The sequence below is a fragment of the Orycteropus afer genome, unplaced genomic scaffold (genome assembly GCF_000298275.1).
Source record: "Orycteropus afer afer isolate SDZICR_OR568_19922 unplaced genomic scaffold, OryAfe1.0 scaffold00140, whole genome shotgun sequence".
In the NCBI taxonomy this organism is placed as follows: Eukaryota; Metazoa; Chordata; class Mammalia; order Tubulidentata; family Orycteropodidae; genus Orycteropus; species Orycteropus afer.
In genome coordinates this window covers 4,138,875-4,153,267 of record NW_006921727.1, presented here as the reverse complement: position 1 = coordinate 4,153,267, position 14,393 = coordinate 4,138,875, and the positions used below count along the sequence as shown (strand labels likewise).

The 14,393-nt window shown below is 39.4% G+C and overlaps 1 protein-coding gene across 1 annotated transcript in view; it reads right to left on the bottom strand.

Moving 5' to 3' along the window:
* Nucleotides 1-14,393, bottom strand: part of DST (dystonin) — a 614,637-nt gene that overhangs the window by 474,068 nt on the left and 126,176 nt on the right. The window contains exon 4 of the mRNA XM_042781628.1: nt 1,866-2,073. Coding sequence (XP_042637562.1) covers nt 1,866-2,073 — 208 coding nt within the window. The remainder of the gene's footprint in view (nt 1-1,865; nt 2,074-14,393) is intronic.

Genomic DNA, 14,393 nt, shown 5'->3' with positions numbered 1-14,393 from the left:
CCTTCCTTCCGAGGAGTGGCTGGTGGGTTTGAACTGCCAGCCTTCTGGTTAGCAGTCAAGTGCCTTAGGCACTATGCTACCAGAGCTCCCACTGCATCTGTTAGGACTCCCAATTCTTCAATTTCTTCCCCATCTACAATATACACTGGTTAAAGTTAGTACCACCAAGTTTTCATGACTTCCTGCCTAGTTGTCTTTTCAATTTTATAAAATCTCATTTCCCCTGACAAACACACGCCCTTGTCTCCTCTTATAACATTCCTTCACCATCAAAAGCAAAATACCCATCTTCAACACCATTATCAAAAATCTCAGGCCAGAAGCACCCTCTGCCTTAGATAAAATTGCACAGAACAGATATCTTGTTTTTATGCTTCAGGCTTTCCACAAGGCCCAAGAACTCACACAAACCCTCCTTTAATTTAACCCAAACCCCATCTGGCCTCTCAAGTGACCTGCACATTTGGAACCAGCAGCATCTCACTCTCTGCCATGTGCCTCAGACCTGCAGGAGGCTCTTGACAGAACAAGAAATCAGGCCTCAGTGACTAAACATTTTGTGGTGCTTGTGGAGAGCAGTGAGAGTCAGGTTTGCCCCTGTTCTCTCACTTGGCTCCCAACAGTTTCCATTCTCCCCTCCACCTCCCTTTCCCCACTTCACCCCTCCTTTTCAAAAGCCTGGTAAGACCAGCCAGCATCTCACAACAGAGGCCAGAAGAAGCTCAAGGCTGTTGCCCCAGAAACCCTGACTAGAGAATGGCTGGCTAGGCGCTGTTTGTTTTTCCCATAATCACAAAAATCCTACTGGGGAGACACTAGGGGGACTCTCGGGCTCATTCTACTATGCTGCCTTGCTTGCTGGGACCAGGCTAGTCCCTTCTAGCCCCCTTGGAGGAAAGAAGTAATAACCGTGCATTAAAGTGGGAGAAAAGAGGGATACAGGACTAAGAGTTAGAGAGAGGAGAGAAAAGGAGCAAAGCACCTGGCCTTTGCAAGAGAGTCCCTAGTGATATACTCCATCCTGCCATGTTTGCATTTCCGAGAGAAAAAAATACATGTATTGTGGGAATGAAGGAGCAACCATCCCTGAAAGCAACCCTCATTTACAGAACACATACAAACTGCACTGTGGGGTTTGAGGATTAATTTCCACACTGTTCTCAACTTTCAGCGGAGTAAAACAAGCCATCACTTCTGGTTCAGCTTTTACAGCCAGTGCAAGGGAACACTGTGTAACACAGAGCAGAAACACTGGCACATCCTGTACATTAATTAATCAAGAATGTATGGTCGCTAAACCCTCAAAAGCACTAGGAATAGAAAGCTGCTATTGCTACATGATACTAACAGAGAAGCTACACTTAAAAATAAGGAGGGGGATGATCAAAGTTGTTGGAATATGATTCACGATCCTGGGTACCAAAAAACATTAATCTATCTGAGTTAAATATGCGTAGCTCAGTGCCTCTAGGCAAAAATGAAAATGAAGGCTGCTCTCTCGTAGCTTCCAACAATTATACTAGGAATCACTGGAGTTAATACTTTCAGATTGTCACAGTGACTACAGCACTTAAATATGAAAGTTTAATGCAGATATCTGTAAATACTTCCTTGCATTTCAAAGGTATCGATTCATCCAACCAGAAGACAGGGCCAAACAGCTTAGTCACCAGCAGGCAGAGCAACACGCTCTATCACTCCATCGATAAAACCAGCAGAAAGTAAACATGGTCATCCTCCTCCCCCACCTTGAGCACAAATCTCCGCCCAGTACATCAACTCCCACATACGGCCCCTAGGGAGCAGATGGGTGAATTTCCGCAACTCTCATCCCCCACCCCATCCCCTTCCCTTGATGCTCTTACCTGCTATCCTAAGCACTGCCCTCTCGGCGGGGTCCAGCACTGAGCCCCCTTGAATCTTTCTTTTCGATCTCTCATGTCTAGGCAAATTCCAAGGTAAGGTATCTCCCGGAGCTGGAGATGCCGAGCCAGATTTCTGGCTGAAATCATCCTCATCGGAAAAATCCGCAGAGGAAGACATGGAGCAGCGATAGGATGCGTTCCCGGAACTCTACAGAGAATGACACAGAAAAAAGCATTAACAGCAAAATACTCACATATGCTTATCGATTAAACCTCATCCTCTTCCCACCCTCTCCCCAGCTGGGTCTGGCATCCCGAACCATCCTCAGAGCTGAGCGAATAAACAAAATAAAAATGAAACCCAGAGCTCACCATCTTTTCTTGGCCAAGTCTCCGATGGGGAAAACAATACCTAAGCAGTTCCAACACATGAAGATTTTCACGGAAGAAGTGTGTGGCCTGCGGTCCGGCCACCAGCTCACAAATGACTGGCCCAACAATGAAGCCAGGATCAACAGCCATCCTGTTACAAATCTATAGTATCTGGCTCCCCCACCAGGACAGGAGAAACATTTTCCATTACTAGACTGCTGGTTTAGGGAGCTCAAGTAGCGTAGTGCCTAAGGCACTTGACTGCTAATCAGAAGGCTGGTGGTTCAAACCCACCAGCCACTCCTCGGAAGGAAGGTTGGGCAATCTACGTCCGTAGTGATAATGCCTCAGAAACCCAAGGAGGGGTCGCTATGAGTCGGGTCCGACTTGACGGCACATAACAACAACACAGACTGCTGGTTAATTCATTAATGCAACTAACTCAAAGTTTCAAGAACAAAGCACAAATGCAGGATGTTGAGCCCTAATTCCTTTCCGCTTCAGGTCGCCTCACAACTGCAGTCTCCTTTCTGACCAGTCTTGATCCCCTGGTCTTCTTTATTTAATTTTCTTCATGAGCTTGAATCAGGTTCCCAGAAAAGAGCAAGGAGGGAGGAAGGGCTGATTCTGAGAATAGCCTTTTCTTAAGACTGGGAGAGAGCACAAAAGTCTGTATTCAAAAGCCGAAGGCAGCGCCAATAAACAAACATCTGAACTCAGTTTAGAGTTCTTGAGATAATTTAAACTTCTAACAAAGTAACAGCTGCCAATAATGTAAATGAGAATGATGCGGTTCAGTGACAGGAAGCAGAGTCCTTCTCAGCTCCTGGTCATTACACAGTGAAACGAGAAACATGATGCTTTCATAGAAGCACTTTGCCTGAAGGTTAGTTCTCCCTTCATCCAACAGGAGCCAATCTGCAGGGTCATCTCCTGCAAAAGGGTTATTATACCTTCCATACAGAGAAGAGGCACAAGATACTATTCCTTCCTTCCTTCTTTATTGGGTTATGTTTATGATTATTTTAGAAAGCCACTGGCATACTAAGGAAAGAAGGAGGCTTACTACATCTGTGCTGTAGTACTGGCTTATAAATAAAATTAAATTTTAAAGGGATGTCTTCACTTTCCCTCTGAGAATTCCACTTTGCTGAGGGTCATGGTGAAGAAGCAAAACTGGTATAACTTGAATTCCTGAGATGCAACTTGCAGCATGGATTCCTAAGAAACAAGTTGCAAGTAGGAATCAGTGAAGCGTGCTTCAATTGGAGCAAAAACACTGGGCTGTTCACAAAAGCAGTAGCAACTGAAGCAAAAACAGGCTGTGTGAGCAACATCCGAAGGACTCACCCAAGGCGCGTGAAATAGGCTATGATCGATCGAACTGTTGACCTTACCTCAGTTTACTCGGGCACATTGCTACACAGGGTCAACATCATCATTTTTAAAGTACACATAGTATTTATTGCAAAATAAGATGTGTAAAACTTATCTTTATTCTTTCTGTCAAAAAAAAAAAATCAGTCTTCCATTTGATTTTACATGAAATTTCATCTCCTTAATTTTAACTTATTTATTTAGATTTTGTATGTTTCCTAGTGGCAGTAATGTATTAAGCAAATTTGGGGCAAATAAGTAAAACTGATTTTCTGTATTGTAGCTACAGTCCATAGAGAGTTGTGTATGGCATTAAGTCAGTCACAGGATGTGGTTCTCAATCTATTTTCTTTCATGCTTCTCTGAAAATTCATCTTGAGTTCTCAAAGGTTCTGTTGTTAGCTGGATCCATGGAAAAGGGTGACATTTTTAAAGACTTGTAAAAGAGTATTGGGTTTCTTTGGTTGCTTTCCATCTTCCTTAAAATGGCTTCCTACCTGTCCTTACTTAAGGTCATTCTTTATCTGTGAGATTATATTTCTTGTTGTTGCCTGCACTATTTTATTGAGTATAGTAATTTGATTGTTTATCTTTACAAAAAGACCTAGATATGGAATAAGGGGAGGCGAGGGTTAGCGGGACTGTTCCTTTCCAAAACCACTGGTTATTGATTTTTGTGGAGTGAATTTTTTAATGGCTAGAATCTCAGCTGACTGAACAACAAAATGTGATTTATGCCACGACATAAACACTATTAATCACACACAGCCAGATGGGAACAGTTACTACCCCCGGACCCAAGGGTGTTGACAAGTGTGGCCTGTAATCTGGTAGTGTCATTCGTAAACAGATAAGAGAGAAAAGGGAGAAAAGGAAGAAGAGGCAATCAGTAACACCTCTTTCAGCAATGTATCAGAGGAAAATAAACACACAGTCACACACACAAACTGAGAGAAATCATACATGGTTATACACGATAAAGTCTATCCCAGGATATCTGACTCAAGAGTTGCAATAATTAAAATAATTAGGTTTATTTTACAAAACTTTGATAAACACTTTTTTCAAAACATAAAGTAAGCCATAAATAAAAATTAGGTCCATTCGAACCCTGAATATATAGAATAGATTTAAATGAAGCTATTTTGAAATGGATCGATTTTATAAGATCACTATTGATTTGAAATGACTTGCCAATCATGTTACTGTCTTGGGAGTTAGGAAGAAAAGTAAATGCAGTCTCTCTTTTCCTTTGGAGAAAGCAAACATTTCTCTGACTCAAAATCCAGAGCCTAACTTTTGACGTGGGGTTTGGAAGGGTAGAACAAAGGAAAGGGCTCTATGGACCATCAAAACCCACGTGTTACTATCTATTATTCTATTTTGTTTGCTAAGGTTTAACTCATATTAAAATACAAATATTTATGTCCATCAGTAGAGGATTGTTAAATAAGAGTATATTCATACAATAGGCTACTCAGTACATTTTAAAAAGCATTGTAGATCTACATTCAGCAACAGGAAAAGACATCATATAAAATGATCCCTTTTTTTTAAAATTAAAAAAAAAAAACCTGCACTTATATGTGCATATATTTATATCTAAATATATATATAAATAAATACACACACACACACACATATAAACCAAAAACCAAACTCACTGCCGTCAAGTCAGATCCAACTCATGGTGACCCCTCCTTAGGTTTCTGAGGCAGTATCTCTACGGAAGTAGAGTGCCCAATCTTCCTTCCGAGGAGTGGCTGGTGGGTTTGAACCTCCAGGCTTCTGGTTAGCAGTCAAATGCCTGAGGCACTAGGACACCAGAGCATATATATATATATATATATATATATATATATATATATATATATATCTATATATATCTCAAGATAGACACCAGTTACTAGTATGTTTACCAGTATTTGAAACATAAATAGTAGTTGCCTCTGGGTAATAGGGAGCTCTGGTAGCATAGTGGCTAAGACACTTGCCTGCTAACCAGACGGCTGGCGGTTCAAACCCACCAGCCACTCCTTGGAAGGAAGGTTGGGCAATCCTACTTCTGTAGTGATACTGCCTCGGAAACCCAAGGACGGGTCGCTATGAGTCGGGTTTGACTCGACGGCACATAACAACAACAACTGGGTGATAACTAAGATTATGAATGTATTTAATTTTATTCCTTGAAACTGTGTAATCCAAAACAAACACAAAAAGTAAAAGATTTTAAAAAAGAAAAGATACTACACCAAGTGTCAGAAAAATATCAAAGACCCTATGAGGAAGTAACTATTTAGCCAGTACTTTTAGCCATTTGTGGCTCAAGAACACTTCTGAGAAACTGATGAAACTTACCGAAACCTCCCTTTAGAAAAAAAGCACGTAAGCAAATACACACAAGGTTTGCACATAATTTTATGGGGTTCATTGACCCACTGACCCCCAGATTAAGAATCCAATTTACACCATCATCTGTCATCACCACTTGACATGCATGTTGAGAACAAGAGGAATGGGAAAAGAACTGTGGAGTAATAAGCATACCAAAGAGGGGAAAGGGTAATTAGGGTAGTTAGAGACAACAAAGCAGGCCTAAATCACATATTTTTAACATTTGGTCTCTTTTTTATAAAAGACCATAAACCACCTCTGGATTGATGTTGGATCATTACAACCAAAAATAAAAATTAGGTTGTGATAAACCAAAAATCCTATGTCTTATACAACCTAGCTATTAAAACAGTTTTAACAAATGGATTAGAGTACCAAAAGCTTTTAACTGATTTTGCTAATAGCCAATTCCTGAGCATGGAATAAGAACAGCCAAAATTTCCTAAAGCCAGGATAATTACATAATGCCACATTTTTAGAAGGGGAAGTGAACAATAACTTTTCTAATTGAAACCCCGGTAGGGGATCTGAGATAAGTACAATGGAACTACCTAAATTGGAACCAGACCAGCCTTAGCACCATGATCTGTAGGAAAGTGCCAGGAAACTGTCTCTGCACTAGGCATTCTATGAATGCAATAGAGAAACAAGAGCAAAGATAAGGGTTTGTAAAATAGCCACACTTTTGGAACTCAAGTCTGGAAAATAAACTTTCACAAGTCCACATACTCACGATTTATGCATATTTCTGTGTATATGTTATACTTCAAAATAATTGGCAGGGGAAAAAATATGAAACATTTAGACAAATTCATATTGTGAGCATTCTATGAGATATCTGTCTTGGATTCTTCAAAGAGGTCAGTGTCACAAAATATATACACACAAAAGACATAGACTGTTCTAAATTAAAAGAGGCAACACAGGCATAACAAAAATTCAAGAGGTTTGATTTAATTTTTTAACTAAAAAGATATTTTAGAGGCAGTTGGAAACATCTTAACATGGCCATGGATTGTTAATCAGATGATATTAAGAAATTATTTTAAATTTTCTTAAGTACTATAATGGTATTGTTGTTATGAAGGAAAGTACCATTAGGAGATAGATGCAAGGTGAAGAAATCATGATGTATGCACTTATTTTAATTGTTTAAAAAAGAGAGAGAACTAGTCAAAGTGACAATAGGTTGACAGCAAGTATTCACTGTACTACTCTTATTAACTTTTCAGTAAATTTGAATATTTTCAAAAAGAAGAGTTGAGGGGAAAACTATAGCAATGTTTTTTTTTTTTTTTTCCTTTCATTAATTAAGTGTTGCTTGACCTAGACCTATTCTTACCAAGATCCCTGGGTAGCAAGGACACTGTGATAGTATCCATCCAAGTAAGCAGTGGCCTACATCAACAACACACCACAGAAAGATGATCTGCTTGCCTCAGTCCTAGCATAATTTTAGAAGGAGGAGTATATCTAAAGCTCCTTTGTGTTACTCATTTAATATACAGCCCAATGAACACAAAATAGGCTCAGTATCACATAGTTTAATTTTTTGACATTTTATTGTGGTTTGGTGAAAGTTTATAGAGCAAATTAGTTTCGCATTCCACTATTTATACACCTTTTATTTCAGGACATTAGTTGCAATTCTCTCAATGTAACAGCACTTTTCCCACTTCCTCCCTGGGCTGACCTTCCATTGGCTCATCTCCTGCCTTCTGAACTTTGTTTTTGGGCAAATGCTGCCCTTTTGGTCTTACATAGTTGGTTAATTGTTCTGAGGAGCACATTTCTCAAGGGTGTTATTATTTAAGGCTTGTCTATTGTTTAGCTTATAGGTGATTGCCTGGAGTGGGTTCAGTTCCAGGTTTGAAGGCTGTCTAAGGGATATAGTCTCAGGGTTCCACCAGTCTCTATCAAACCAATAAATCTGGTCTTTTTTATGAATCTGAATTTTGTTCTACATTTTTCTCCCAATATGATCACATACTTTTTTATACTTTACATAAATAAATAATAAAAAAAAAAAAAAAACAGAAAAATTGAAGATCCAATTAAAAATCTCCTTAATTGGATATGTATAAATACCAACTTCTTAAATATTATATAAAAACCCATGTTATGGCTATCTTTATTAAAAAAAAAAAAACCTCACTGCCATCTAGCCAATTCTGACTTATAGCCAATTCTGACTTATAGCGACCCTGATTGGGTTTCCCAGACTGTAAATCTTTACAGAAGTAGATCGCCCCATCTTCCTTCCATGAAGCAGCTTGTGGGTTTGAACCACTGACCTTCTGGTTAGCAGCCAAATGCCTTATCCACTATATCACCAGAGCTCCTTATCCTTATATATTAGATTTTTATTTAGAAATAAGTCAGAAAGAAAAGGTACATTATTTGATTTTAGAGATCCCAGGGAAAAAAACAGGAACTCTGGTAGCATAGTGGAAGGAAGATTGGGCAATCTACTTCCATAGTGATACCTCCTCGGAAACCCAAGGAGGGATCACTATGAGTCAGGTCTGATTCAACGGCACACAACAACACGGAAAAAACAACCTCCACCACAAATAAATAGATATAGAAGAAAATAATTAATAAAATATAAGAAAGTATGTTTAACTTCATGAAAACAAAATTAAGTTATGGTAAACTTGGGGGGAAGTATACTTGATATAGCTTAAAATTTGTTCAAAACTAGCTGAACAATTCAAATACTCTCTCATCAGATGAACGGCTCTTAAGTGACCTCTCAACTGGAAACCATCTTTAAAAAAGAGGGCCTCTGGCTTGGTGAAGCCTCATGTGGCTCTCACTCAACTCTAAGAGGCAGAGAAGCCTGGGTAGAATTGAAGAGAAAGAGGAGATCACAGGGAGGGGAAGCTGAAGGTTACTGCTTGGATGTGACTCAAAGAGGAGGCTCTAGGCAGAGACTTAAGGAAGTCAAAGGTTTCTTTCTAGACGCAGAGCCAGTTCGATGGTCTGTGAAAGAACACTGGAATTCAGGGCACAAACACTTTTAGAGTATAAAGATTGTGCATTGGCTGAAGTATGTCTGGGAAGACAGGCTTGCTGTGAGACACAGGGGAGGAAATATCCCGTATCATTTTTCTCTAGCTGTGAGCATCAAAGGCTTATTCCCAACACTAGCATGTCTTCAGATTTGGGGCTGTCTTGGTTTAACACTAAGACATTTTGGAAGACTTCCTTACTTTCAAATTAATCAGCATGTTCTAACTAGATGCATCATTTGAGTGACTGTAGTCAGGGATAGTACCAAGCACTTTCATTCATCTTATTTAATACTGACTGCAACCCAGTGAGAAACAAATGTTTACAGGGGATAAGTAACTTATCCACAGTCATTATGACAGTATAAGGTGAAGCCAAGATTTCATCTGGGTTCTTCTGACTCCAAAGCCTACTAATCAGGTGTTAGTGAGTGCCCTAAACTGTTTTCCAATCACTGGGAGACACATTTAAAATGCTCAAAATCCTTAAGATTTTATCTTGTACTTGGAAAGCACAAAAGGATTAAATTCATTTTGGTAGCTCCAGGATTCAGAACTAGGCTTTAAGGGTAGAACTTATCAGGAAATAGGTGTCAATCTACACTTTAAAAAAAAAAAAAAAATCCAAAAATGTACAAGTATTCAAACTTGGGAAGCACTGCTTAGTATAGTAGTGCTTCCTCCCACTCCAAGGAATCAAGCTTGCACTGAATGGAATGGTGAAATTACTCTATGATCTCTTCCATAGTGCTAGGATAATATGCATATGCCTACAAGGAAGAGCAGTTAATACTGTTATTATTCAAATTTATGCACCAACAGCTAATGCCAAACGATGAAGAAACTGAAGATTTTTAACAACTTCCACAGTCTGACATTGATCAAACATGTAATTAATATGCATTGATAATTAGGTGTGATTAGAATGCAAAAGTTAGGGGGAAAAAACAAGAAGGATCAATAAGCAGTTTGAAATTATAATTTGGTGACAAAAATAACACTGGAGATTACATGATAGAATTTTGCAAGACCGATGACCCATTCAACAAGATGTTGTTGTTGTTGTTGTTAGGTGCCGTCGAGTCATCTTCAACTCATAGTGTTCTTATGTACAGCAGAACGAAACACCGCCCGGTCCCGTGCCAGCTCCACGATCCCTGCTATACTTGAACCCATCGCCACAGCCACTCTGTCAGTCCACCTGGTTGAGGGCCTTCTCCTCCTTCATCGACCCTCCACCTTACCAAGGATGACATCCTTCTCCAGGGAATGGTCCCTTCTGATAACATGATCAAAGTAGGTGATGCGACATGTGGCCATTCTTGCTTCCAAGGAGCATTCCGGTTGCACTTCCTCCAGGACAGATTTGTTAGTTCTTTTAGCAGTCCTCGCTACTTTCAGCATTCTTTGCCAGCACCACAACTCAAAAGCATCAATTCTTCTTCAATCTTCCTTATTCATTGTCCAGTTCTCACATGCATATGAGGCCATTGAAAATAATTCAACAAGAAAAAATGGTGACTATACACATGAACTTCACCAGATGGAATACACAGGAATCAAATAACTACATCTGCAGAAACAAAAGATGGAGAAGCTCAACATCATCAGTCAGAACAAGGGTATGGGCCAAATGGGGAACAAACCATCAATTGCTCCTTTGCCAGTTACAGTTGAACTCGAAAAAAAATTAAAACAAGTCCATGACAGCAAAGTAGACCATATGAAGAACAGATTTGACTCACTGAACACTAATTAGTGATGACCAGATGAACTGTGGGATGACCTGAAGGACATAATACAAGAAATAATGTCAAAAGGTCATTAAAGTCAAGAAAGAAAGACCAAAATGGATGTCAGAAGAGACTCTAAAATTTGCTCTTGAGTGGAGAATAGCTAAAGCAAACAGAAGAAATGATGTAGTAAAAGAGATGTACAGAAAATTTTTAAGGTGGCTCAAGAAGACAAAGCAAAATATTATATTGAAATGTGCAAAGACCTGGAGTCAGAAATCAAAAAGAAAAAACACACTCAACATTTCTCAAGCTGAAAGAACTAAAGAAAAAATTCAAGCCTCAAGTTGCAATAGTGAAGGATTTTATGAGTCAGAATCAACTCAAGGGCAGTAGGTTTGTTTTTTTTCTGGGCAAAATATTGAAAGATGTAGGAAGCATCAAAAGAAGATGGAAGGAATACACAGTCACTGTATCAAAAAGAATTGATTGACATTCAACCATTTCAGGAGATAGTATATGATCAAGAACCAGTGGTACTGAAGGAAGAAGTCCAAGCTCTATTAAAAGTATTGGCGAAAAGCAAGGCTCTGAAGTGATGGAATACTAACTGAGATATTTCAACAAATGGATGCAACACTGGAAACACTCTCTTGTCTACGCCAAGAGATTTAGGAGACAGCTACCTGGCCAACCAACTGGAAGAGATCCATATTTGTGCCCATTCCAAAGAAAGGTGATCCTATACAATATGGAAATTACCAAACAATTTCATTAATATCACATGTACGTAAAATTTTGTTGAAGACAATTTAAAAACAGTTGCAGCAGTACATCAACAAGCAACTGCCAGAAAGTCAAGTCTGATTCAGAAGAGACAATGGAACAAGGGATATCATTACTGATGTCAGATGGATCTTGGCTAAAAGCAGATAATATAAGAAGGATATTTACCTGTGTTTTATTGACTATGCAAAAGCATTTGACTGTGAGGATCATGACAAATTATGGGAAACATTGCAAAGAATGGGAATTCCAGAACACTTAATTGTGCTCATGGGAGCTCTGGTGGCACCATGCCTAAGGCATTTGACTGCTAGCCAGAAGGCTGGTGGTTCAAACCCACCAGCCACTTCTCGGAAGGTTGGGCAATCTACTTCCGTAGTGATACTGCCTTGGAAACCCAAGGAGGGGTCACTATGAGTTGGATCTGACTCGATGGCAACGAGTTTGGTTTAGTTTGAATTGTGCTCATGAGGAACCTATATATTAACCAACAACAGGTGACTGTTCAAACAGAACAAGAACACTGTGTGGTTTAAAATCAGGAAAGGTGTGTGTCAGGATTGTATCCTTTCACCGTACTTATTCAATCTGTATGCTGAGCAAATAATCCGAGAAGCTGGACTACATGAAGAAGAACATGGATCAGGACTAGAGGAAGACTAATTAACAACCTGTGCTATGCAGATTGACACAGTCCTGCTTGCTCAAAGTGAAGAGGACTTGAAGCGTTTACTGAGAAAGATCAAAGACTATAGTCTTCACTATGGATTATATCCCAACATAAAGAAAATAAAAATCCTCACAGCTGGACTAGTAAGCAACATCATGATAAATGGAGAAAATATTGAAGTTGTCAGAGATTTTGTTTTACTTGGATCCAAAATCAACTCCCATGGAAGCAGCAGTCAAGAAACCAATGTATTGAATTGGACAAATCTGCTGTAAAAGTCCTCTTGAAAGTGTTAAAATGCAAAGATGTCACATTCAGGACTAAGGTGACCCTGACCCAAGCCATCTCTGGGTCATTTAATCATCTCATCATTCAATCATCTCATATGTATGTGAAAGCTAGACAGTGAATAAAGAAGACTGAAGAAGAATTGATGCATCTCAATTATGGTACTGGTGAAGAATATTAAATATACCATGGACTTCCAGAAGAACAAACAAATCTGCCTTGGAAGAAGTACAGCCAGAATGCTCCTTATAAGCAAGGATGCCAAGACTTTGTCTCACATGTGTTGGGCATGTTATTAGGAGGGACCAGTCCCTGGTGAAGGATATCATGTCAGTAAAGTAGAGGGTCAGTGAAAAAGACGAAGACCATCAAAGCAATGGACTGACACAGTGGTTACAACAATGGGCTCAAATACAACAACAACTGCGCAGATGGCAGAGGACTGGGCAGTGTTTCATTTTGTTGTACACAGGGTCACTGAGGCAAAACTGACTTGACAGCACCTAACAACAAGTCTTCCACCTCTAAGATTCTTTGGTCCTAGGAACTCATACATCTCCATATATCCTCCCTGCTAATATACTTTTTAAAAAAGAATAACTATGCTGATATCAAAATGCCAAACTTTTATTAAATTGTAAAATTCTTTTAATTTTCACAAAAGCCATCTTTTTTCCTTGCAAGTCCACCTTAATCCAATAATTAAAATTGTAGAAGCAGGGCTCACAAGAACTAGTTTGCATTTGATCATCTGCAAATAGTTTTTCCAAACAAAGGAAGGACATGTTAAATAATTTGCCTAATAGAAAAGCAAACATTTGTCTGAAAATAGCCTCACAAAACACATTAGGAACGAACTCAATTACTGAAAACATCCCTTTAACTAAAGGATACTTAATCTTATATTTAAAAATGCATGTTTGCTTATATCAGTCCATTAGAAATATGTCTTAAGCACCTCTTGGTGTCAATTTTAGAGGAGCAAAGTGAACTGGGAGAGTGAGGATGACTAATAGCTAACTTATAATTAAATATCATCATCTAATCTTTACACATTGGGCTAAAAAATATATAAATACATACTTTTTATATAAAGATACATAAAAATATTTATTCCAGTGGAAGGGCATATAGGCATACATACAAGAACCATGGTTAACATGGTTTGTACTGTCAACTCAGTTAACAGAAATAGACTGGAGCATCTAGAAACCAAGATGGAGTTGCAGGTGCCCCCACCTCCCTCACTCCCTCAAAGGTGGTTGTTGTTAGTTGTTGTAAGTCATCTTCTGACTCTTTACACATGCACAACAGAGATTGGACTGTTGTGATCCATAGAGTTTTCACTGGCTGGTTTTCAGAAGTAGATCACCAGGCCTTTCTTCCTAGTCTATCTTAGTGTGGAAGCTCCACTGAAACCTGCTCAGTAGCATAGCAACATGCAAGCCTCCAATGACACATTGGTGGTGACTTTACATATGGTGTGTTTTCTTTTCTTTTTTTTTTATCGTGATTTGGGTGAAAATTTACAGAGCAAATACACTTTCCATACAGCAGTTGACATACACTTTGTCTCATGACGTTGACCACAATTTACCACAATGTAACATCTCCCCTCCCACTTCCTCCCAACAGTTACCTCTTCCCTGTGTCCATCCCTCCACGATTCCTGCCCCCTGAGCTTTCTCCCTATGCATAAGCAGCCCTTCTTTCTCCCATGCTTGTTCTCTCCAGGGAGTGTACCTACCTCAGGTAAATGTTCAACTCATATGCCTGTCCACTGTTTGCCTGGAAGCCAAAGATGTGCATTCAATTCCAGACCTGAAGGGTGGCTAGGGGCCATAGTCTCAGTGGTTCAACCAGGCTCCATCAGGCCAGCAAAACTGGTCCCCCC